Raw genomic sequence first — 27,379 nt, forward strand, 5'->3', positions numbered from 1 at the left:
AGGCCATCATGAATTAGATGCCCCCTTGGGCTACATAGGAAGGCTGTTTTTAGAAAGGAAAATAAGGGGCTGCTGAGATAGCTCAGGACTTAAGAGCACTGGCTGCTCTTCCAAAAGACCCAGGTTTCATTCTCAGCACCTATGTAGGAGCTTACATCCATCTCTTCACTCAAGTTCTGAGGGATTTGAGGCCCTCTGTTGGCCTCAGTGGGCACCAGACATGCATGTGGTACACAGACATATTTGTATGCAAAATATCTATGCACATATAATTGTTTTTTTTTTTAAGGAAAAACAGAAACAAAACAAAATGATACAATGGACCTTCTAGAGATCTGAATAGGATCTCTAATGAATGAAAGGATGATTTAGGGAATGAAACCATATATAGTTTGACTTTTACTCCTTACACAAGCTGTAACTTCTGTGTACTCCGACTTTTAACCTACCTCTCCATAAATCAGTGCCCTTACCCCACTGCTTTCCAGTGACAGATATTTTATTATTCCATGGGTCAAAGCTACTATTTTGTTAGGAATATTTATGTCAAGTTTTTGGTAAAATTTTAGCACAGGATTAAGTTCATTATCTTCTATAATACATGGTGTAGGATGCATTCACTAGTTCTTCAAGTAAATTTTTATATATTTTTGATTATCATATTGTCACCTCATTTCTAGAAACACTAGTAATCTTATTAGAATTATTAAGTATGTTCTGTATTTAAATTTTCATGAAGTTTTTTTGAGATATAGAAGCAGGTAGCCCAAACTAGCCTCGAACTCTCTGTGTATCTGAGGCTGACCTTACGCTTTTGATCCCCCTGCTTTCATCTCATGAATGCAAGCATTATAGGCCTGTGACAACACACCCAGTTTTATGCTGTACTGCAATTTGAACCCAGGCTTCATATATGCTATGCTAATACCCTACCTACCTGAGCCCCATTCTTAACATTTTACCCTTTTTTATTTTAAAATAGAATTACTCATTTGGTGTTACTATCTCATTGTACAAAAGACAATATTTGCATGTTTAGTATCTGTTAGGTTGGTCGGTCTGTCGGTCTGCCCCGCGGGGCCCCCCCCCCCCCCATGTAGCCAAAGATCAACCTTAGGTGTAGCAGGAATCTTAAAGAATCTTATTAACAAAATCAAACCTGAAGCCAGGTATTGGGGTAAACACTGGAAGATCAGAGAGACAGAACAAGCCACAGCTAACCTCACCTGGCCAACTTCTCAGCTGATCTTGTTTCCTCAGACTGGAAGCCTCTGAGTCCTCATCCAGAATGGGTCTCAGCTGAACTGCTGCTCAAAAACCTGAATGCTTAAGCAGGCCAAATGCTTAACTAGCCAAATGCTTCTTGTTTCTGGTCTTCATGCCTTATATATCTTTCCTGTCTACCATCACTCCCTGGGATTAAAGGCTCGCTTTCTGCGATTAAAGGCGTGTGTCACCATGCCTGGCTGTTTCCAATGTGGCCTTGAACTCACAAAGATCCAGAGGGATTTCTACCTCTGAAATGGCTAGGATTAAAGATGTGAGTGCCACCATTTTCTAGCCTTTGTATCTAGTGGCTTGTGGTGGTAATCTAATTGTACTGAAATATTATTTTGATTGTATGTTAATAAATAAAGTTGTCCGGGGGTCAGAGCTATTAGAGCCATAGCAAGAGTGTGGCGGTGGTGGCACACGCCTTTAATCCCATAAGATCTCTGTGTGTTCAGGGATATAGTCAGCATTGGAGACATATGCCTTTAAGACCTAGGGGGCTGTACATTCAGACAGTGACGATGCAGTCATGTGTTTGGGTTTACAACCAATGAGAAGGCAGAACAACATACTTTAAAAAAACGAACCGACAGGAAGTAGGTCTCTCTTTTCGCGAAGCTGGGACAGCAGGAGGAAGGGTGAGATTTTAGCTCTGAGCTCTGACCTCTCGGCTTTCTCTTTTACATTGTTTCTGTGTTCCTTATTTAATAAGACGGTTGGTTACATCTACAGTGGCTGTTTTGTCTCTGACCCCAGATAAGTTTATTAGGGTGCATAATATTTTGGGGAACACAATACCACCACACTTGGGTATTGTTTTGCAGATGCTATCTACCTTGGTGTTTGTTTGTTTTTTGAGACTGTCTTTCTGTTGACCTAAAACTTGGCAGTTAGGCTAGACTGGTTGGTCAGTGAGCCTGTCTCTACCTCCCCAGTACCTAGATTACAGGTTGTTGCCACCACACCTGGTTTTTTTTTTTGCTGGATGATGGGAATCAAGCTCAGGTCCTGACACTTGTGCAGCAAGAACTTGACTGATTGAGTCTCTCCAGTCTCCTCACTTTTTATTATTATGCGTCTTTGCATTAAAGGCAGAGTATTTTATACATAAGGTGTTTTTTTTTATTTTATTTTTTCCTACCTTGTAGGTTGCTTCCACAGAATGTTGGCCTTCTCTATGTTGGAGGTTATGAAAGACCCTTTGCACAAATCAAGGTATGCTTATTCATTTTCTGTGTATTTTTCTTTGGTGTTTACTTATCTGGAGCTCACCCAAAACTTAGTAAAATCATCTGCCTCATCAGAGATATTGGTGAATATGAAGGAATAGTTTCATGGATTTTGCTAATGTCTGCTGAAACAATTATAAAGCAATACCAGACCTGATATTTAAAACTCTGTTCATACATAGTTGACTTTCAACAACATTTTCAGGACGTGTGTTCTTTATTGGGTGTGGTTTATAGCAGTATACTGTACATTAGACATCCAGTTTGATAAATGCTAACATATTTGCTCTGATAAAAAAAACTATTAAGATAATGAAATATATCTAATACTTGAAAAAAAATGTACTCAGATGGTTTGAAAATTTTTTCCCTGTCCTTATTTTTGTCATCTTGTCCCCTAGAAACCACTAAACTAACTTGTTATTATAGAGGAATTTGTGTACTTTAGTACTTCAGTGAATGGAATCATACATTTCTTCCCCCTCTCTTATTTTCATCTTTCACTCAGCGTGATTATTTTGAGAGTCATCTACATTGTCACACTTATTATTACTACTATTGTTTTCTTTTGGAGGTAGTGTTGGGAATTTAACCCAGGGACTAATGTGTGCTAGGTGCTGCTGTTAACATTTGAATATAGTCTTTCAGTAGGAATGTGTGCTTGCTTTTCTCCTGGGTAGCAGAGTATCCTGTGTTTTTCATGGGTAGATACATATGTCTATTCCATAGACCTTCCTTCCACCAGTACCACTGTATGGATTATTGTAGCTTTATAGTAAGTCCCAAAATCAAATTATATAAGCCCTCCAGTTTTGTTCTTTCCTGTGTAGCTTTGGTTAATCTAGTTTCTTTTCATTTTCATGCAATTTTTAAGAATTATTATATCAATTTATATAAAAGTGCTTATTTAGATTCTATTTGGGATTATGTTGAATCTATACATAGATTTGAATAAAATTGAAATTTTTAACAGTATTGTGCTGGAGGTATGGCTCAATGATAGTGTATTAGCCTGGTATGTGTTTAATACTGGGTTTAGTTCCAGGAGAGGAAGGGAGGTAGTTAGATTTTTAATAATACCGGAACACTCAGTTCACCAAGACTGCATCTCTCTATTTATTCCAGCTTTAATATCTCTTACTGTGATATGTTCTTATTTGGTGGTCTTGAATAGTTTTACAGTACATAAGTGTGTGTGTGTGTGTGTGTGTGTGTGTGTGTGTGTGTGTGTGTGTATGTATGTGTATTTCATGTTTTATAAAAGTTTTTTAAATGTTCATTGCTAATGTGTAAAAAGATGATTCTTAATATGTTGACTTTGGATTCTGTGGTATTATTACACTGAATTTTTGGTTCTGGTAGTGTTTGTTGTGGACTTTATAGGATTTCTTTACATAATTATATGATCCATTGAAAAAAGCTATCCTCCTCTTGTCTGATCTAGTGCATTTCACTGCAGTTTCTTTATTGCACTGACTGCAGTCTTTAATGCCAAGCTGAACAGTAATGGTTAGATCAGGCATCCTTGTGGTCTTCCTAATGTCAAAGGAAAAGCATTCAGTCTTCTGTCAGAACTGTCCATAGAAATATTAGGTAAGACTTGATCAATTGGGGCTTGCGAAATAGCTCAGCATTAAAAATGCCCAATTTTTTTTTTTTGCAGAGGATTGGAATTTGATTCCTTGCACTCAGATAGCTTGTAACTGCCTATAACTCCAGCTCAAGGGGCTCCATTCCCCTGTTTTGGCTTCTGTGGGTACCTACACACAAATAATAATAATTTTTAAGGAGTTTTTAAATTAATTCTAACCTGCAATTGTTGTAAGGAATGAAAAAAAAAATAGGGATGGGAGATGCCTGAGTAGGTAAAGTACTTGAGCATGAGGGGAATGAGTTTGAATCCCCAGCACCCACATAAAGCTGGGTTGGTAGGTTGTGTTAGTAATCCCGGTGCTTTTATGGCAAGATGAAAGACAGAGGGTGTACAGCTGCAGATGACAAAAAACACCTTGTGTGGAAGGTGAGAACCCACTGTTGAGATTGTTCTTTAACTTCCACATGTGTGCTGTGGCACATACAAGAGCACACTTACATAGACGAGTGTGCATGTATCTTCCCCCTCCCCTCACATACATGTTACATATACACCAGAGGGGTAAAAATGAACAAGGCAGTAAATAGAAGATTTCAGTTTTTTCTTTGTTATTGTAACGTTTTGTAAATGTTTTCTAAGAGGAGTTGTTAGTCCCACTGGGCAAGAATAAGACCACAATCACAATTTTTAAGCTAAGTTTGCAGCAAGTTTTATTAAATACTGTCTAGGACAATGGACACTGGCCAGGTCCATACCCAGGATTCCCAGAGAATGGCTATGAATTATATTAGTCTAGTGCTTATTAAGGCAAAACCCACAAGGCTGCATTCTTCCTGCCTTTGTCAAATATACATTCTGGGGCAAGTATACATTCTGATGTACTTTCTGCCTACATGTGATCATACACATCCTGTGCAGTTGGAACAACCAAATTTGTTTACAGAAATGAAAACACGTGGCATATTATCTGTCTTTGGGCAAGTGGGGCTTACAGGTTAGAGGTGTTTTTGTTTTACAGATTTCTTAAGCACAATTAAAACTGTAACATAACTTTAGCCCTCACATTCGGTTGGAATCTCATGCCTGTGGCCCCTCTGAAAGGTGCTCCATGGTCATTTGGAGATGGTGGCCACCACCATCTTGAATTCGCCTACAAATATTTTTTAAAGGTTCTGATAACAGAAATTTAATGTGTGCTTGGGCACATTTAGTGGAGATATAGCCATTTTCTTTGATGCTCCTCTCTGAGTTTCTTCCAACAGGGTAGCACTCCAGATCACATGGCGAGGGTGCACTACTTATTTATTGCCCAAGATTACATTAATAAAGATATCATAATATAAAATATTTTATAAACTTAAGATGTCTATTAGCCTTATATTTTAATTTTTTAAAAGCTCTTCTTAAAAAAAATCCAGTTCTTTTCCTCTTAAAGAAGTTTAAAATCGCTCAACTGGGGGCTTCTGCAAAATTAAAAATAAAGTACCCTTTTAAAGTACCCCTTTGTATTTCAAGAGGGAAGAAACAGGGTGCAACCACAACAAGGGCAAAACCAAACTCCTAACAGTGTAAACAACTCATTGCTCAGTAGCTGGGATTCATTCATAATCCTCTGAGCTTCCCCAAGGAGCTTGGGTCACCTCTCTGGCCCTGCCCTAAGCAGCACATATAACCTGTTTTCTAGGCCCCAACTGGCTCCATTTCATTGTGGCTGTTGTTTCTGGTGGCCATTGCATGACACCAGCATTTCCCAAACTGCTGGGGTCCCTCTCCTAGGCTCTCTTTAGCAACTTAAGCCCTGCTATGCAGTTCCAAGTCTCAACTGCTCCCTATGACCTTTAAAACCAACACCACCTGAGTGTCTATTATATTACAAAGTTTGGCTGCCAGCATGAGGTTCATTCTTGTATATGAATGCATGGGGGTACAGTTTTAATACCTGTTAAACAAGGATTGTTTTAAAATTCTATATTCAATAAACCCTGTTTTTATGACTTTGTTTTCAGGACAGGAATCAAACATCCATCCTAATCCAAAATATCTTGGAGACCTATTGTTGCCTCCTTGGTTTATACTATGTCTGTCACCTTTAATCAACATGGCGCTGAAGTCACATGACATCTACCATCTCCAATCTTAGCAATGATATCTGCCAGCCATGTGGCTTCCTCCCATCCTAAAGGGGGACAGCAGCTAAGATGGTGGCAAGCAACATGTTGCTTATATCCCAAGATGGCATCATGTCACATGGTTCTTTAAGATTACATATGTGTCTTAGTGTTTTTGTTGCTGTGAAGAAACATTATGATCACAGCAACTCTTACGAAGGAAACATTTTATTGTGGCTATCTTACAGTTTCAGAGATTTAGTCCCTTATTGTCATGCAGGAAGCGTGGTGCTAGAGAGGTGGCTAAGAGTTCTACATCTGGATCAGCAGGCAGCAGGAAGAGAATGCCACACTGCGCCTGGCTTGATCAATCACCCGAGACCTCAAAGCCCAGTGACTTACTTCCTCCACACCTACTCCAACAAGGCCACACCTCCTAATAGTGCCACTCCCTCTGAACTTGTGAGGGACATTTTCTTTCAAACTACCACACTATGTATAGATTTTTAAATTTCAATATCCTGCTGTGGTGATTTGAATCCCCACTAAACTGAATCTAGTGATCAGAAAGCTCAGAGATAAATTCCGAGCCTGGCCACCAAAACAGCCATGGCAAGCGGCTTTAGCAGTAGTGGCTGGCAGCTGGCAGAGATAGCAAAAACACAACCAATAAACACAGAACACAGAAAGCTCACACACTCAAAGGAGACTAGTCAGAAATAAGACATGAGGTGGCCACCATCATTCATACATTCAACTGAGCTTGACACAAATGTATCAGGTGTATCTATCCTGACTCCTGTGTTTGCAACAAAACTTACAGACAACAGAAAACAGATCCATCCACATATATAGAACAGACAACAAAACTTTCCAAACAACCAGAACCAGGCAGGCAGTGACATCTTTCCTCTTACCCTGCACAAGAGAGTATTTGGGTCCCATCAAACTTTTCGACATCCCAGATTGGGATCCCAGAACAGAGCCAGACTCTGACTTACCAGGGGAGGCCTCTATAGATGCTTGTTGCTTTTCTCAGCATGGCAGTTCACTCTGATAGTCTGTTAAATCAAAGACATGCCTAGGAACCTTGGAACATTTCAAGATGTTTTTGAAGAGGTCCTGCTTTAGAATTTGAATGGATGGTCTGATCTTACTAGGGTCCTCTAGAAAATGTTAAACCCATAGGGCAAGAATAAGACGACCACATTTTTGAGCCAAATTTGAAGCAAGCTTTATTAAATACTGGCCAGAATGATTGACACTGGCCATGTCCATACCGGGGATTCCCAGAGAAGGGCTGTGAATTACCTTCATCCAGTGTTTATTAGGGCAAAACCCAGTAGGCTGCATTCTTGCCACCTTCAGCCCTTTGGGAGAAAGCATACATCCGGATAAACTTCCTACCTATGTACCTCATGCCTACATATGATCAAGCACGTTCTCTCCATTTGGGGCAACTTGTTTACAGAAGTGAAAGCACATGGCTTGTTATCTTATATGAACAACAGCCCCCAGGGTCCCAGAAAGTTACCTGTCTTTGGGCAAGTGAGGCTCACAGGTTAGAGGCATTTTTGTTTTATAGATCTCTGAAGTACAACAAACTTAAAGCATAGCTTTAGCTCTCACAGTGTGTACAATTTGGTGGTGGGAGTTTTTTTGTGGTTTAATCTGAATTTTTTTCAATGTTTGTTTCTTGCCTCAGGAGTTACTTTTCTGCTGCTTATTTGAGAGTTGTACATTTAAGTTCCGTTCTAGCTATATACATGATGTAGTTTTTTTGCTTTTAAAAAATAAAGATTTTTCACTTAGCCTGAACAGGATATGTAGACTTTTAATACACAGGGTGATCAATCTCAGCATCAACAGCTTTTAATGTTGAAAAAAAATCTATATTTAGAATTAGTCAGCTGGACTCAGTTTAGATGATCCCAATTTTGTTGGCAACATCTAGAGCATCATAATCAGGAGCCAACCGAACATATGCCTGTTGTAGAATATTATTTTAAGGTGTGTTACCTTTGTTTATGTTGCATTTGTTTAACTCTGAACCTGTGTTACTTTGCCCATCTAAAACACCTGACTCGTCTAGTAAAGAACTAAATGGCCAATAGCAAGACAGGAGAGAGAGAGAGGCGGGGCTGGCAGACAGACTATATAGAAGGAGAAATCTGAGAGAAAGGAGGAAGAAAGAAATGGAGATGAGAAAAGAAATGGCCAGAGAAGGAGGAGGACATCAGGGCCAGCCACCCAGCTACACAGCAAGCCACGGAGTAAAAGTAAGATTTACAAAAGTAAGAGAATGGGAAGAGCCCAGAGGCAGAAAGTAGATGGGATAAATTAAGAAAAGCTGCCAAGAAACAAGCCAAGCTAAGGCTGGTCATTCATAATTAAGAATAACTCCATGTGTGATTTATTTTGGAGCTGGGTGGCAGGCCTCCCCAAAATAGCAGAAACAAACAGCAACATATGCTTTCTTTGTCAGGCCTCACCAGGGTATTGACTATGGCTGCATCAGTGTCATAGAGTTTCTTGACAGCCTGTTTGATCTCATGCTTGTTGACCTTGACATCCGTAATGAGCACAAGTGTAGTGTTGTCTTCTATCTTCTTCATGGCAGACTCAGTGGTCAGGGGGAATTGGATGATGGTGTAGTGGTCAGGCTTGTTTCTCCTGGGCATGCTCTTTCAAGGGTATTTGGGCTGCCTTCAGAGCTACAGGGTCTTGGGCTGCTGAAAGGTGGGTGACGTGGCTTTTTGTGGCTGTGGGTACCTTTCAGCACTACCTTTTTTGCTTTCAAGACCTTTGCTCTTGGGCTTTGGGAGGGGCAGGGGCTTCCTTCTTTGCTTTCAGCACCATCTTCAATATCAACATTATTGTACTGGAAATTTTATTGTCGTTACCATGGCATCAGCACCTCTTTAAAACCTATAGTAATTTATCTTAAAACACTTCAAAGTCCGTCAGTGTTATAAATTGGGTACCTTCTTACGTTTTCTGATTCCTTAAGAAATGGTAAGCATTCAGATATTCTTCCTTCATTTTTCAGTGTTTCTACAACACTCGTGGGTTGGCAAGAGTGTTTTTATAACTTTGCCCCACTGTCCCATTCATGGAATTTAACAGCAAAGCCAGAAAGCTTACTATGTTCTAACAGGAACATTTCTGACAGCCTAGTTTCTCTCCCTTTTTCCTTCTCCTTTCTCCCTCTACTTCTTTCCCATTCCTTGTCCCACCCTACTCTGTAAGAAAGAGAGAGGAGAGAGAGCCCACATAAACGCATGTTTGCATGTGAGTTACAGTTATCTCAAAAGCATTATTACAGTATATGTATAAAAGCAAATAAGTTCCTTTATCAGTCACCTGATTCATTAACATAAATAATATTTTCTTATCTAGGTCTTTCTTAACAGGCTATGTGACAGAGGACACTCCTTTGTCAGTTTTCTATGTCTGATTAATCGACTTAGCTGAAAAGAAAAATCCATTATTTTAGGTTATCTTTTTGCCTTTGGTTTTCTCTCATTCACTGTGGAAAGATTTCTTAACCTTACAATTGTTGGAGATCTTTCATAATTCCCTGGTTATAGCTAATTGCATCTCTTTAATTAGAATGTGTGTAAGTTCATTGGAAACAATAAAAATAGTTTGAATGATTGAGATTATGCTTGAAATTTAAGGTTAATTTCTTACCTTGTCTGTGCTTACTTCTGAAAATACCAGAATTTTGTTATGTCTACTTTTTCTCCCATTACACTAAATGTAATGATGATGTGTTCTATGTCATAGATACTGGTAAAACCTTTTAAAATGCAGAGTGCATTGTTTTTCTTTTTTTAAAGATTTATTTATTTATTTATTATGTATACAGTGTTCTGCCTACATATATGCTTGCAGGTCAGAAGAGGGCACCAGATCTCATTATGGATAGTTGTGAGCCACCATGTGGTTGCTGGGAATTGAACTCAGGACCTCTGGAAGAGCAACCAGTGCTCTTAACCACTGAGCCCTCTCTCCAGCCCCTCATTGTTTTTCTTAAGAACATATTGATTACTGCCTTTTAAAATAAATCACTCTATACCAAATGTCTTTTTTAATACTCTCCCACCTTCATTTTTTCATAGATTTATTTTTACTTTTAATTATGTGTAGATGTGTGAATTCATTATCAATGTGAGGTCATACCCTGTTAAAAACAAAAAGGACTCTAAATTAAGAATCCTAAAGAGTATTTTCCTGTTTTTTTTCTACTAACCAAAAAGATTGAATGCTTAAAAATAGTTTTCAGAGGAAATATTTATTAAGGACTTTGATTTTAAACATACATATTTATCTGAAATATAATCAACTAAATAAAAAATTGATCGTTTTCTAATAATTTACTACATGAAAAAATGCTTTATATATCTTGAACAGATTACTCTCAAAACTGAAACTGCTTTAAACATAATCATAGGTAATTTAAGTTTCTAAATGCATTGAACTGTACTTAACTTGTGGTATAATTAAGAGAAATGGTTCATTATATGATTGTATGCAGTCTTTGAAATTGAAAAGGAAAGGCCTACCAGCATGGCCCATATCTGTGATCCCAGCACTTGGGACATGAAACAAAAGGATTGCATGAGTGTCTGAACTCCATGAATGTCAGACTATCTGAAGAAACCAAAATGGAAATTAAAAAACATTTTTTAAAAAGAAGTTTTTTAAGACAAGGTCTCACTATGTAGATCAGAGGCTGCCTCAACCTCGCAGAGACCTGTCTTCCTTTTCTCTTCTTCCTGAGCACTGGGATTAAAGGTGTGTGCCAGTTTTAATTAAAATCATATTTTGGTTCATTTCTAATTTTTTAAGTTCTCACAAGTTTCTAGATGTCTCTTATGATTGGTTGGAATTGAGTATATCATTGCCTAATACCTAGATTAATTATATCTGTCTATCTTGTTATTTAGAGCTTACTTTGTAGGTGCTCTCATTCAAATTTCAGTAGTATTTTATTTGTTATACCTTTTTCTCCTTTTCCCCCCTCATTGAACTATGTATTCATAGCCCAAGGTATAATCCAAGTGCCTTGAACTTGTGAGTCTTTTACCTCATCCTGTGCAGCAATTTGCCTGCCAGTCTGTGATACTGTTGGTCAGTCTGGCTTCGTTTTATACCTGCTACTCTGTTTTGTTTTCCAGAGCAGCTCATAGTATAGAGAACTTTTTTTTTTTAAGGCTGGCATGGAACTCACTATGTAGCCAAGGATGACCTTGAATTTCTTACTCTCAAGTGCTCAGATTACTGGTAGGAGCCACTATACGTAGCTTATGTGGTGCTTAGGATCATACTCAGGGCTTTATGCATGTTTTACAAGTGTTTTATCAGGTGAATTACATTGCCGGGCCAAAATCTTAATGTTAATTCTCCAAAGTTTCTAATCCTAAAGACTGAATTTAGCAGGAAGAATCCATAAACTCCCATGGGGTGAAAGTCTGTCCATGTGGCTTTTAATCAGCCAAGAGTGGTAGTTACTGAAAGGCTGAAGGCTACAGGGTTGCCACTCGTGGAACACTTTTGTATAGTCGTCTGTTCCAGTTCTTACAGTCCAGGAGATGTGAGAGGCACTGAGGCTAAGTGTGACTTTTCAGATCAAACTACAGAAAGAAACTGCTGTGTTTTAAATGTGAATTCCGTTCAGCACAAATCTAAAAAGAACCATAAGCATTGCTCAGGACTCTTCTCTAATGCAGTTCTTTTACAGTTGACTCTTGAGGGACTAGATTCCCCAAGTTACAGTTACTCAAAATTTCTAAGCGTGCATTAAAAACAATCTCCTTGTACCCAAGGAAATTTAGGTTGTTCTCTGTGTTCCAGGGCATATACAGCAGGTAAAAAGAGAAGTATTTATCTCGTCTCCATTTTCTTCCTTTTCTTTTCTTTCTAAAAACCAGCTGGGGCCAGAGAAAGGGCTCAGAGGTTAAGAACACTTGTGATCTTCCTGAAAACTTGGCTATGGCTCCTGGCACATACAGTGGGCAGCTGATGACTGCCCAGTTCCAGGGGATCCAGTGCCTTTTCTGACCCCTGAGGTCACCTACATATGACATGTGGCAGTGGTGGGGAGTGGTAGTGGGAGGCATACAAAAGTAACGATAAATCTTTTTAAAAGTTAGTGTATTTTTCCTTTAAAGTTTTTTTGTATTGAGGTTGTTACTTAAAACACCTTTGAGATGGTTAATAAGTCAGTTTTAATTTTAGGCTAAGTTAAATTTAAAAGTTAAAATATTAATTTTGGATCATTCTAATGAAAAAAAAAAAACCCTAAACTAATGGAAATAATTTGATGTGTTTGCCAGCTAGTAATAGTTTTTTTTTTTTTTTTTTTTTTTTTTTTGGTTTTTTCGAGACAGGGTTTCTCTGTGTAGCTTTGCGCCTTTCCTGGAGCTCACTTGGTAGCCCAGGCTGGCCTCGAACTCACAAAGATCCGCCTGGCTCTGCCTCCCGAGTGCTGGGATTAAAGGCGTGCGCCACCACGCCCGGCCTTGCTAGTAATAGTTTTTAAGATACTTGGAGCCAGTATGGTGGCTTATGGCCATAATCTACCACTTGGGAGGCTGAAGCAGGAGAATTGCTACAAGTTTGAGATCAAAAGACTGAAAACCTGTCTCAGGGCTGGCATGGGCTCTTATTTGATGTATTAGATCAACACTCATTACTTAAATAAACTAATGCCCATATATTTGTATTTTAAATCTCTAAAATGCTTTCCATACTTTAGGAATATAGGAGATACATTTTTGATAAGACCCTGTCTCAGAGAGAAAGAAATGTGCTTATACAATAGCAACAAACTGAACTTTCAAAGTAGATGTTATGTCACATTATTATTTCCTTTTCTTTTGATTTGGCTTTTTATTTTAAAATTTCCATTTGCTTATTGTGATGGAGGCATATGTGGAGGTCAGAGGATAGTTTTGAGGAGCTGGCTCTTTCCTTCTATGATGTGGTTTCTGGTGATAGAACTCAGGTCCTTGGGCTTGGTGGCAGTTGCTTTTTTAGCTACTGAGCCATCTTGTTGTCTTTTGGTTTGATTTTTAGATGCTGGACTCATCCCTCAGAGTTTTCTCTATTGAGACTGACTCACAGTTTGGCAAATACTGCTTCAGGATGAGACTCCTCCAGCTAATGCTGCCATATGCTTCCAGCAGGAAAATGCCACATTTGTGACACTCAGGAAGCTGCTTGCCCGTGAATTGAAGCTAGCCCTTAGATTGGCCTTGGAGAGAAGGAAAAGATGAAAGAACATACGTAGTTGCTAGGTAGAGGGCAGAAGACAGTGTAGGAAGATATCAATGAGAATCGAGTTAAGATATTCTATAAAACCAAGTAAAGCCATTTTTTCTGTTTCAAAATACATAACTCTAAAGAACAGAAGGGAGCCTTCTACACCTCCTCTGTCTTCCAAGTGATTTCATGTATTTTGAGGATAGAGAAAGAAATAAAGATCAAATCTCCCCTTGGTGAAAAAAATTAGAAGTTGAGGTGGGTGAAAATTTGAGAGAAAGCAATTGAATCAGATTTAGATTTATATGACATATTCATTGAATAATGGCTAAATTTTCCATAGTGCTATTAATAATGAGGAAACATTTTTCAGTGTCTTGGATTTACAGTAATAAAGATTGAGGTAGTTGTCTAGATTTTGAAAGCAAGATTAGTAAGAAAAAGAGCAAACAACAACAGACTCATCATTGAAGGTCTGAGGCTTTCTTCCACAAATAGCTGTTAAATTATTCTTCAGATCCCTGCAGTAAGGGAGCTGTTACTTGGTAGACATTAACATTTTTATGCCATGGTCTATGGGAGGTAGTGAAGTGGTAAGTGTTTGCCATGGAGATATGAGAATCCTAGTTTGTCCCTGAAAATTGTGTAAAAACAAAAATGAGTGTACCTAGTGCCTGTTATTCCAGACCGAAGACAAAGGAATCTCTGGGGCTACCTTGGAGCTTCAGGCTCAGGGAGAGACCTTGTCTTAAAGTAATAAGGTAGATTAATTGAGGAAGGTACTGGGTGTCAACTTATGGCCTCCACACACGTGAGTGAATGTGTGCATACACATAGACACAGAATTACACATTGTTATGAACAAATTGTATGGTAATTGTTGAACAGAGTTCTAGAAAGTGCACTATGCTGCTTTTTTTCCTGGATAAGTGCTTTAGATAGCATTGTTCTTAAAATAGAGTAAGAGTTCAGGCTGTCGCCACAGAGTTTAGTCTTGGTTTTTCCCTTTTTATGAGATGTACTCTCATGTAGTCCAAGCTCACTATGTTGCTGAGGATGATCTCGAGCTCTTAGACTTCCCATTGATAACAGGCATATGTCACTCTGCCCAGTCAATCTCAGTATTCTTTTGTTTTAAGTTTTATTTTAAAAAATTATTTGTATATGTATGTGTGTATGTGTGAGTTTGTATGTGTGAGTTCAGGGCTCTCAAAAGCCAGAGAGGGCATTAGATCCCTTGGAGCTAGAATTATGTGGGTGTTAGAAACTCAACTTAGGTTCTCTGCATGTTCTTAACTGTTGAGCCATCTTTCCAGCCCCCCAATCTCAGTATTCTCATCATCGTATCAGTTAAGAAGTTATGGCGCACGCCTTTAATCCCAGCACTCGGGAGGCAGAGCCAGGCGGATCTCTGTGAGTTCGAGGCCAGCCTGGTCTACAAAATGAATTTTCCAGGAAAGGCGCAAAGCTACACAGAGAAACCCTGTCTCAAAAAAACAAAACAAAAAAAAGAAGTTATCTTGTTCAAGTCTGTGTCCTTAGCATTTAGCCCAGTTGCAAAAGGAAATGAGTATTTGTTAACATTATTACTGAAGAGTCCTTAGAAAATAACACTGTTGCTGTTGGTTTTCATCTTTAAAGAATTTATCATGGCTGATTGGAACACAGTGACTTTGTATAGACTTCTACAATTTTCTTACCTTGGAGATTGAGATTGGAGAATCTGGGCTACATAGTGAGATTATCTCAAAAACAACACAGACCTACTCCCAAAAGAATTTATGGAATTCACTCTGTAGACCAGTCTGGTCTTGAACTCAGATCTGCCTGCCTCCGCCCTCTGAGGCAGTGCTACCGTGCTTGGCTATATTTTCTAATCTCTTATTACATCTTGAGTTATGCTTATCTCTGTGGTTATATAAATTAATTTTAATTTCTAATTCAAGATTGTGGCAGCAAATTATTAATGCCAATAGCAGCTTTATTTGAAATGTATATTTTATGAGTGTATTACATTGAGAACATTTTAAATATAGTACTCAAGTTGTTTTTGTATTAGGAAAGTTAGAATTTTTCTTAATTAGAAATTCCATTATCTTTCAGTCTTTCAAACTGGATTCTTTACAGAGAATTATTTGGCTTATTCTACTGTGTGTGTGTGTGTGTGTGTGTGTGTGTGTGTGTGTGTGTGTGTGTGTGTCTATGTGTCTGTCTGTGTGGTGCTGGGATGGAGGCCAGGCTTTGCAGTGCTCTACCACTGAGCTGAAAGCTCAGATCTTGGTCACACTGTATAGCTCAGACTGGTGTCTGAATGTAGTCATTCTTCCTCTGTCTCCTCTCTGTTTGGATTATAGGCTTGTACTGCTGTGTCATGCCCAGTAGACAGCACAACATGTGCAGTGTGAATAGCTTGGAGGAAAGAAAACAAGTCTGTCCACTGATTATTTTCTTCTCTACAAGGAACCACAGAAACTCAGTCTGCATAATACAAATTATATACATTGCCACAAATTATAATAGAGGTGTTAAAATAGATATTTCATCATCTTCAGAAGTTTGATATTGCTATACTCATTGAAATTAAGGAAATATATGGTAAGTCAGAGGAAATGTTAATATTCTAAAATAGGGCTGCCATGGTGGTGCATGCCTTTAATCCTAGCACTTGGGAGACAGAGACAGGCAGATCTCTGTGAGTTTAAGGCTATCCTGGTCTACAGAGCAAGTTCCAGGACAGCCAGAGCTGCATAAAAAGACCCTGTCTTAAAAAAGAAAAACAAATTCTAAATTAGGAATAAACCATCTTGCTTAGTTTTTATTGCGATCATAACCAACAGTCACCTGGGAAGTAGAGGGAACATCAGTGAATTGCCTTGATCATATTGTACTGTGGTCACATCTGCTAATCGTGTAAGAGGGACCAGCCTGCTGTGAGCAGTAACATCCCTAGGCAAGTGAGTCAGAGTTATATAAGAAAGTTAACTGAATATAAGCTGGAGAGCAAGCCAATAAACAGCACTTCTCAATGGTCTCTGCTTCAGTTCCTGCCTGTGGTTTCCTACCTTGAGCTTCTGTCTTGGTTTCCCCACGTGATAGATGTAACCTACAAGCTAAATTAAACCAATTCCTCCCCAAGTTGCTTTTGGTCAGTGCTGTGTCATAATAACAGAAGCTAGAGCATGTATATTCAAAGAAGTCTATTTTTATGAAATGGTTTTTCTAAACTTCTGGTAAAACATTTCTCTTCATATCTTAAAAATTTCATTGTCTGTAGAATTAATTGCTGTAAGTAGAAAAAATGACAACTTTTAGTTCAGAAAATTCATAAACTACGCTAAACATAATGAGCTGTAAAATATGAAAAAGTATTACAAATTTAACCTTGGAAATTGTCTTAGATTTTCTATTGCTGTGAAGAGACACCATGACCACAACAACTCTTATAAAGGAAAGCATTTAATTGAGGGTGCTCGATTCCAGTTTCAGAGGTTCTGTCCATTATCATCATGACAGGAAGCATGGCGGTGTGGTAGAGCTGAGTGCCACATTTAACAGGCAAAAGGAAGTCTACTATGTCACTGGGCACTTCCTGAACATAGGAAACCTTAAAGCCCACCCCGACAGTGACACACTTCCTCAAACGAGGCCATACCCACTCAAACATAGCCACACTTTCTAATAGTGCCATTCCCTATGAGATTATGGGGCCAATTACATTCAGACTACCACAGAAATACATCAGCAACAGTATTTAGATACTTATTTTTTATGTTAATATGTTAAATCCTTCACCAGCATTTAGATAGCAAAATCAGGAAAATCCCCATACTCAGGAAATAGTTTCATAAGTGATTATTAATCTACTAAAATAATATATTGTTGCTGATCAAAATATTCTTGGGGGGGTGCTGGAGAGGTGACTGTAGATGTAGTCATCTTGTTAAATAAGAAACACAGAGCCAAATACAGAGTTAAAAGCCAAGAGGTCAGAGCAATAGCTAAGAGCTGAGATTCAAAACCTTACCCTTCACTGCCGCTGCTGTCCTACCTCTCCGCAATTGACCTACTTCCTGTGTGTTTGTCCTTTTTATTGACTTTTTGTTCTGCCTTCTCATTGGTTGTAAACACAACCACAAGACCTCCTCGAAACTGCCCATCTATACAGACCTCCAGGTCTTCTATGGTTGGTATTGAGATTAAAGGCGTGTGTCTCCATGCTGGTGGTATCCTTGAACACACAGAGATCTGCCTGTCATGTGATCCGGGATTAAGGGCGTGTGCTACCACTGCCAGACTTCTGCTATGACTTGCTATTAGCTCTGACCCCCACATAACTTTATTTATTAACATACAAATAAAATCACATTTCAGTACAAATAAAATATCACCATAGGTGACTCTGTGGTTAAGAGCAATTGCTGCTCTTAGAGGACCCATGTTCAGTTTACAAGCACTTATAACTCCAATTCCAAGGGATCTGATGTCGTCTTCTGGCTTCCTAAGGCACCTGCATGCCTGTGGTACATATACATACACTTAGACACACACACTCACAAACATAAAATAAAAATAAACAAATCTTTTAAATATATATATTAAATACACACACGTCCACACACATCATTTGCTTAAATTTTCTGACAGTAGTTAAGTCTGGCAACTTTTAAAAAATATTGACAATATACATAACATATATATTCATAAATATACTCTATGCACAATTCTCTAAAAAAGGGGGGGATAATTTGTTTAAAATCAAACAACTATACTTTTAACTTTTTTTTTAAAGTAAGATCCCATTATCCCAAGACTGACCTCAGACTTGATGTGTAGCTAAGGATGACCTTGATCTGCTGATCCTTCTACCTCTATCTCTGAAGTGCTATTGTAACACACAGAAAATTTGTAACTTTAAAGCTAGTATTATTATTATCAGATGTTATATTGACAGTTGTTGGTGTGTGCTTGATATTATTCAAATTGGCCCCCAGACCTGTAAAGTGTGGGTGCTTATAGCATTTTAGTTTTACAGATTTAGAATATGTAGATGAACAGGTAATATGGAATAAGGCATGTGGCAGGGTCCTGTGCTGTTGTTCCCTTTGGGGGAGGGGGCCAAGTAGGTGCAGAGTCAAACACACAGACTCCGGGAGAATGTTGAAACAACAAGCTCAGTTTATTCAGGAAGAAGCAAGCCTTGTATACCTTCCATCCCACCCTGGGTGAGGGAGGTCTGATGAACATGCATCTGCTGGTGTGACATGGCTGCCTCTCATTGGTCCGGGTCATCTCCAGATATTGTCTCAGCTGCTGTTGCTAAGGCCATTAGGCAGACCCAGGCTGGCTCTCAGAAAGTATCTTTTTTACTTGTTTGGGCCGGCTGGCCCTCCTCAAGCCTGTTAGGGATGAGTCATCCCACAAAGGCATTCAGCTAATATATAGGACGGTTATGTTGCCCCTTATAGGGTGTTACTTTGGTATATACTATTTATTTATTTATGAATGACAGAATCTACATTGCTCAGGCCTACTTCCAATTAGCTATGTAGCTGAGGCTGACTTTGAATGCCTGCTTCTCTTGCTTCCACCTCCCAATTGTTGGGGTTACAAGTGTGTACCACCCATGCCCAGATTCAATGTATTCTCCTTTAAAATAATTAATTTCTCTTCATGTTGAATTATTATCGTATAGAGTGTATTTTATAGTTTTTGATGTCTTCTTTGTTTTGCTTGTATAGTAGACCAAAATAATCCCTATAATTTCTGTAACTTGACAAAAGGCATGTGATTTTTACCAGAAAGATTGGAGTAGGGAATTATTGTGCTTTGTTTGCATTTGGAATAAATGGAGTATAAAGGAGCTCAGTGTTCTAAGTCTCACTTCTTCCACTTAGTTAATAATCATTGAGAGTGTTTACATTCATTATTGCTTAATAGGAAGGGCTGAGAGTTTGTCCATTGGGAATACTTGTGAATCTCTGAGGTGTTCGAGGAAACTAATTACAATGTCTTCTTATATAGTTTAGAAATATTTTCCCTTCTGTATCCAGAACATCATGTTTGAATGAACTATACTGTGTCATGTATTTCTCCTAGTCAGTATTCCTTTAAAAAATACTGATTTATTTATTTTGTGTATGTGGGGTGTATGTGTATGCATATGCACACAACGTACCACAGGAAGCATGTAGAAGCCAGAGGACAACTTTCTAGAATTCTTCTCTTCTTCTACCACCACATGGGTCCTAGGGACTGAACTCAGACCATCATGCTTGGTGATAAGTGCCTTTACTCTTTATTTTTCTCCTGTATAGGACCTTTTATCTTTATTTCTTTTTTACTGCTTGCTAGTGTGTGTGCAGGTGCACATGGAAGCCATGGTTGATGTAGATGTTTTTTAAGGTATTCTGCAGTTAGTTATTGAAGCAGACTCTCTTGCTGAACCTGGAGCTCACCAGTTCCATCTCATCTAGCTGGCCAGCTTGCCCTGAGGATCCTCTGCTTCTGTTCCAAGTTCTGGAATTACAGGAGGCCACTATCTTTTCTCCCTAGTCATCCTGCTTATGTGGCGATCACTTTATCTTCTAAGCCATTTCCATAACTGAGGTCTACAGTCACTTTCCAAATTTTATTTGGTTTCTGCATTGACTCCATGAGGGCGTTGTAGGCCTTTGTGTTGGTTTTGTTATACTGCACGGGAAAACCACGACTCTTGGAGTTGGCAACCCTTACAAGAGGTAGTGACAGTGGTCCCTCTCCACTGTCTTCACAGTCCTCACTCAAAGTTTGAACTCTCTGGTAGTTGCCTGGAGGGTTGCCAGCCCTTAAAGAATGTGTGCCCCTATATTATATTTAGCTATAGGAGATGCATAACATTGGACATGGCTGAGGGGTCAAATGGTCAATCTGTCAAGTGGTTGATGACTAAGATCAGAGTCACTGGCTTGGCCTTGGTAGTATGACCATGATAGCCATCTGTGTATGCCACTGTCCAGGAAAGCAGTTCATGTTCCTATGGACTAAAGTAGAGTCAGCTCCAGCATCAATAAGGAGCAATCAATACTCTTTGTATATTGGGGGTAGGATGGAGAAACCAATGAATAATGAACTCAACAAAAGAGGTCTCCAGTGTTCTGGGGTCTCTCACTAACTGGACATGTTAGCCCCACCCCTAGGATATTTTGAGCCATGGATCCCTACTTGCTGAGGTCCAAAATACTTGTTTACATTTGGAGAGTGTTGGGGGTCCCACCTGTGGTAGCCCTGCCAAGTAATAGGTCATGGGGGGCACTCTGCAGTACTGAGCACTGGGGCCAATTGTTTTAACACAGAACATACTCTGCTTCTCAAGTGCCCTGCTGAGAGCCTGGCACTGTGTGTGTGTGTGTGTGTGTGTGTGTGTGTGTGTGTGTGTGTGTGTGTGTGTGTGTAAAGAGATTTGGGGGCATTTTTACTCTTGGACTGTCTGTATTAAGTCCATGTAGGAGATTCTTTTACTCAGTCTCTGGCAGCTCATCACCATCAGCCCGTACCAGCTGCACTCCAGCCATCACACAGCTCATTAGTGAACGTTCTCCATTTGTTGGTCTTAGAACTTGTAGGCCCTGCCTTCAAGAAGGGTGGGTGGAAATGGAAGCGAACTTCTCCATCTCCTCCACTTTCAGAGCTGCAGATTCAGTTCCCCTGGGCTCTGATGTGTTGTTTCTCTTTTGATAAAAGCTCTCAGTGAGCTCCTCGTGCTCTAAATCACATACTCAGCTCTCAGTTTCTCTCTCAGCTTATAACCCTTGCAAAGTAATCTCAAGCTTTTGGCACAATCAAAACAGCCAGCTTACTTTCTCATCAGCTGTTCCACTCTTCTCCCAGTGGCGTGGGAATCCAGTTCAACTTTCTTGGGTATTTTTGCACTGCAGGCATATCCTGTTCATAGTGCCAGACTTTTCCTGCCATGCTCCAGTGCCAGGAAAGGAGAAGGGTCACAGAACCTCTGGAGATTGAAGACACTGTGAGGAGCAGAGAGCAAATAAAACCTGCTTTATTCACCAGTATATAGGCTGGTTGTCAGGCAGTGAAAGGCAGGCACTCAGACACTCATTGGCATATGCAGGCTGCACACAGACAGACATAGGCACATGCACAGACGGGCACACAGGCCTGCAGACAAACACAGGAAGGCTGATAAAAGCAGAAAAGAGGATTCTGCCCTCTACCCTCAAGGCCATATTTATGCAGAATTGCACTAAAGTGACACTCTGCCAAAAACAGTTATAGAACGGTATATCACTATTCACTTTGGAGTTCCCTGGACATCCAGTGTCAGCCATCTTTTGCTGACTAATAGACCCTGTATCCATTCTCACCTGTGTTTTAGCTGACTCATCCCTAGTATCCATATCAGTGCTCTATTGTCTAAACATAGACTGGCCCTTAAAGTTTTCTGTTTCCAACACTACTTTAGTATTTTTACTATCCAAGAGTTTGGGGTTAAAACTATCATAAGGTTTTATTAATTTGAGACAGTCTAGAAATCCATTTCATTTCTTTGAGAACAAGTTAGTAAAAATCACATGTATAAACAAATACCCTGTGTATATGAGTGTTAATTAATTCATAAAAGAAGAGTTATTCTCATTTGTAGAATTTTTCAACCGGGTATGGCAATTATGCTAGATACAGCGAAACAGTTTTATACTTTTTTAGCTTAAAGTTGAATATGAGTATAGTTGAAATTAAAATGTTTTAATGTTTTTCCACCAGTATGTCTTGGAGTTAGTTTGATGACTCAGAACTGGTTTTAGCTACAAAGTGAATTATAGCAGAATTGCAGGGAGAAGGAACAGATGTTTTTTAAGTTTCAGAATGAGTAGGTTGGTTGCATAGCATGGGGTAATAGGATGATATAAAAGCTGTAAGCATTACTATTCCCATAGTGATGATGGCTTGGCAAAAGGATGAATGAAATAAATCAACATGCACATGGCATGTGGGTCATCACGTGTTACTTAGTGGCTGTGTATAGTGTGATAGAGCTACATTAGAAATGGAAACTGTCTTGTAAGGGGCTTTACTGTTACCAGTTAATTGTACCAGGCTATTTTATCCAGTCTCCTGGTATTTTAGGAGTCACCTTTTTCCATAATAGCTGAAATCTTAAGTAAAATTCAATAATTTTCAAATGTCTTCATTGGTTTGAGTGAGTGATTTATCAAATCAATAAAAGCATTAAAGATTATACTTTGGGAGGAAATAAGTAAAGACGGATTTGTTCATTTGAATTCTACTCATTCTTTGGAGTTCCACATCATGTGATCCACATCATGTGAGCCCAGACTTTCCTTTAGTTATCTCTGTCAGCCACAGCAATCAACACACACCTGTTCGCAGTGCCCCATGGTAGGTCATGTTGCCTCATCTGCTCAGAACCTTTACTCCTTGATAGTCTGTTTTCGGCATGACATACCCTAGCATAACATCAATCTCATATTTATGGATTTCCAGACATTTCATATATCAGCTTTGCATTAGTTTGGTTTTGTTTACTTTAAAAATCGGCAGTCTAGCAAATAGGAAGTCCTTCTATTGACTTTCTCCTTCCATTGTATTTTTATTTCCTCTAACTTTCTCTTCTAAATAATAACATGTTTACAGTTCTCTCTTCCTGCACCTTTATGTATGTTCTGTGGTGACTTGGCCCAAACTTTACCTGATGATCAAAAACAAGCAGTTGGAGATGGCATGTAAAACTTAAGATCTTTGTTTGTTCCTGACCCTAGCATCTGATGGAAAAGGATATTTTCATAATATAATCATTAACTGTACAATCTTAAGATGATATGTGTCAGATGCTTAGAACTGGCTGTTAATGTCAAAAGCTGAGGAAGTGCTTTGAACTGGGGTAGTTGGGGAAGTAGTCTCAAAGGCAGCAAGAATTGTTTTTACTGATTATATAAGTGATAGGTTTTGTCTGTGGGTCTTTCTCTGTTTCCTCTTTTTGGGGTAGAGGATGTTTGGCAGTGTACAAAAGTACAAAAAGCTTTATTTGGTGCAAGGAGTAAGTAATAGTTGAGTAGGAACAAAGGTTTTTATGCAGGGAAATAATAGATATGGGTGGAGAGGTAAATTGGTGTTAGAGAAATACATGACAAATGTAGCCATGCACTGTGTAATAAGATAATTCTTAGTCAGTATGGTAGTACACATAGTGTTATTTCAACTGAGGCAAGAAGATTACAAGTTTGAGGCCAACCAGGGGTATATACTGAGATGGGGTTTGGGTGAGAGGAACATAGGGGCAAGTAGTTGATCTTTCTTCTTCTTCCTCTTCTCCCTCCTCCTCCTTCCTTCCTCTCTCTCTCTCTCTCTCCCCCTCCCCCCCTCCCCCCCCTCTCGATTTTGTTGTGTGAAATACTGTTGTTATTGATGGTCTTCCTTCCTTCCTTCCTTCCTTCCTTCCTTCCTTCCTTCCTTCCTTCCTTCCTTCCTTCCTTCCTTCCTCTCTTTCTCTCTCTCCCTGTCTCTTTTTCTCTGAGACATGGTCTTGTAATGTTTCTCAAGTTGGGCTTGAACTTGGCACATACCTTAAGCTGGATTTAAACTCAAAATCTTCTGTTCCATCCTTCTAAGTGCTAGGATTAGAGGTGTATAGTACTTTGCCTTGCTCCTGTGAACAACCATGGCTAGTATTTATATATCCAAACATTCTTAAAAGCTACAGTCAAAATACAATTTAAAAGATAAAAATAGGGGCTGGAGAGATGGTTCAGTAAGCAAAAGTGCTTGCCTTACAAACCAGATGACTTGAGTTCAAGCCCTGGAACCCACATAAAGCAGGAGAGAACTGAATCCACAAAGCTGTCCTCAGATCTCCACATGAGCACCAAGGTACATGTGTGTACTCCCCCCCCACTCACGTCGTCCTCGTCGTCGTCGTCGTCGTCGTCGTCGTCGTCGTCATCATCATCATCATCATCAATAAGAAGGATAAAAGTTGATGTACCTATAAAGGGTACTTCTTATGATTGGAGCTTGCAGAGCTGAAAGTTGGTTTGGGGAGCAGTGAATGAAAGGTTTAGGGTTTGCAGCTTAAAGGGATGCTGAAGTGAATTATCTTTTGGATAAGAGATTTAATACTAATGCCATGAAAAATAGCATGCATGACTGACTAATGCTCCAAGGAGTGTTCACGCCTCACTGTCATAGACGGATGACAGAGGCACTGAGGAGTGTTCATACCCGTGAGGTACAGTGAAAGTTCCTTCATAAATGTTTCAGAGGCAGAGGCAAGGTTCCTGCTTTTCTGGGTTCTAACAGTGACTAGTGAATGTGGAGGCCTAGGCTACTGCACTGCTGTAGACTTTATAAACACTGTACACTTTGGCTATTCTATTCTTCAAGATTGAATCATACATTAAAAACATGTAATTTTTAATTTCTATGTATGAATGTTTTGCTTGCTTGTATGTGTGTATATACCAAATACATGCCTATTGCCTACATAGTCAGAAAGAGGGTCAGAGCCCCTGGAACTGGAGTACAGATGATTGTGAGCCACCATGTCAGTGCTTGGAGTCCTCTGCAAGTGTAACAAGTGGTCTAACCCACTGAACCATCTCTCTAGCTTCACATTGTAAACTTCTTTTTTTCTTTTTTCTTTTTCTTTTTGGTTTTTCGAGACAGGGTTTCTCTGTGTAGTTTTGGTGCCTGTCCTAGAACTCACTCTGTAGACCAGGCTGGCCTTGAACTCACAGAGATCCGCCTGGCTCTGCCTCCTGAGTGCTGGGATTAAAAGCGTGCACCACCACAGCCCGGCTTCACATTGTAAACTTTTTAAAAGTTACTTTTATTTTCCTCACTTACTTTTGGTTGTGTAGCAAGAACTTTACTGACTTTGCTAATTTTTATAACATTTGAATTTGTATTCATGTATGTGTTTGGCTGTTACCACATGTGTATAGCTGCCCTCAGAGACCTGAAGAGGAGGATGGCTCCCCCTGGAGCTGGAGTTGCAGGTGATTGTGAGATACTCAGTGTTGGTGCTGGCAATGAAACTCCAGTCATCTGGAAGAACAGTGCATGCTCTTAACCACTGAGCAATCTCCAGCCCGTTTTCTGTTTTTGAACTAGAGTCTCGCTTTGCATAGACAGTCTAGAACCCGTGTAGCCCTGAGTGACTTCAGATTTACAGCAGTCCTCCAGCTTTCACTGCCAAGAGGCAAGGGTAACAGATGTGAGTCACTAGTCTCAACTCCAAACATTTATAAAAACGCTTACTCTCGTAACATGTAGCTTAAAACACATACAACTGAACAAAAATGTTCTTTGTATATTTAATCTGTAAGCTATTTTCTTGTTCATTTTTTAAATTTTATTTACTTGGCTATGTTTTGAAGCAAAGTTAATTTTAATGACTTTTTAGGATTTATTTTTATTTTTTCAGATTACATATATGTGTGTGTTTGTGTGTAAGTGCCCTTCGAGTTGGAGGCATTGGATCCCCCTGGAGCTGGAGTTGTTGGGGTTGTGAGCCATCTGATATAGACTCTAGAAACTGAATTCAGGTTGTTCGAATGAGTAGTGCACATTCCTAACTGTTGAGCCATCTCTCCAACTCTGGGATTTTTGCTGTTGTTTTGTTTTTTTGCGATAGGAACTCTGCTATTACATAGTCCAGGCTGGTCTGGAACTCACTGTGTTGACCAAGGATGGCCTTGAACCCTAATAATCTTTTACCTCCTGAGTGCTGGGATTAAAGGCCACCACATCTGTCCCTGAGGTGCTTTTAAAACAGATTTAAAAACAAAGTTGGTAGTCATTTAGGAAAAGGAGAGTACACATCGAGAAGTATGACTGTAGAAGAGTCTCCTTTTTTACAGTTTAAGCTGTGGTTAGAATCTGAGATGCAAATGCTGGCCTGGGCCTGTAAAGACACAAGATGATCATATTACCTTCTGCCTCCATATCTTGTTCCCCTAGAAGGTTGTTGGTTTAGTGCTTGGATTAAACCCAGGGCTTTGCATATGCCAAGTGCTTTAACACTGCATCCCCAGCACCTAGAAGGCCTTCGGGGATATTAGTATTCAGGAGCTGTCATCTCTGTGATGGAGAGGCCTTTTTCTGGAGGCCAGTTTTTATTGTTTGTGTTTGAGATAGATTCTCTTGTAGAGCAGGGTGGTCTTAGACATACTCACTATGTAGCTCAGGATGGCCTTGAACTTTTGATTTTCCTGCCTGCTTCTATGCGATTTTGGGAAATTAAATTCATTAACTGAACTGTATCCCAACTTTTCTGTAAGGTATTTAGTATTTTTTTTTTTCTGGTTCTTTAAATTTTGAGGGGGATTACTTTGGATCTATAGGTTTTGTTTGTTTGGTTGTTTTTTTTTGTTTGTTTGTTTGTTTTTTTTGCGATGTAACCATTCTTACTGTATTGATATTGCCTTTCTGTGAATATCTTCAAGTGTCTTCAGTCTCTGAAGCATTTCACTTCCTTATTTAAGGTGTGTGTGTGTTGGGGGTGGGGGGTTATTGTCAATAGGATTGTTTTTCCCTAATTTTTTTCTTTGCGGGTACATTTGATATATAGAAAAGTTACTGATTTTTTTGCATATTAATATTGTATTCTGGTATTTTGCTGAAAGTGTTTTTAAAATCTAAGTCTTCTGATAGTCCTTTAACAATAGGATCATATTGTGTGAAATAGATAATTTGACTTACTCCTATCCTGTTTGTATCTCTGTATTTTTTTAATTCTCTTGCTTTATTGCCCTAGCTAAGGTTTCAAGAGTGAAGAATAGAAAGTCTTGTCTTTTTCTGATAGCAAAGAAAACGTTTAGCTCTTCTCCATTTAATATCGTGCTGGCTATAATTTGTTCTAACTGTAGCCTTTACTATGCTGAGGTATGTTCCTT

The 27,379-nt window shown here is 39.2% G+C and overlaps 1 protein-coding gene and 1 pseudogene across 7 annotated transcripts in view; one reads left to right on the forward strand and one right to left on the reverse strand.

The window, feature by feature from the left end:
• Rngtt (RNA guanylyltransferase and 5'-phosphatase) overlaps positions 1-27,379 on the forward strand; it is a 214,470-nt gene that overhangs the window by 145,655 nt on the left and 41,436 nt on the right. For 6 of the 7 annotated variants that reach the window (XR_006069341.2, XR_013049045.1, XM_006975303.4 and 3 more), the window contains one exon: positions 2,421-2,487. The exons of the other annotated variant lie outside the window; for it this stretch is intronic. Coding sequence is in view for 4 of the 6 variants with exons in the window: in XM_006975303.4 (XP_006975365.1) it covers positions 2,421-2,487 (67 nt within the window). In the remaining 2 variants the exon portion in view is untranslated. The remainder of the gene's footprint in view (positions 1-2,420; positions 2,488-27,379) is intronic. 7 annotated transcript variants of the gene reach the window in all.
• Positions 8,115-9,062, reverse strand: LOC107401054 (large ribosomal subunit protein uL23-like; annotated as a pseudogene).

This window comes from Peromyscus maniculatus, chromosome 2 (genome assembly GCF_049852395.1).
Source record: "Peromyscus maniculatus bairdii isolate BWxNUB_F1_BW_parent chromosome 2, HU_Pman_BW_mat_3.1, whole genome shotgun sequence".
NCBI lineage: Eukaryota > Metazoa > Chordata > Mammalia > Rodentia > Cricetidae > Peromyscus > Peromyscus maniculatus.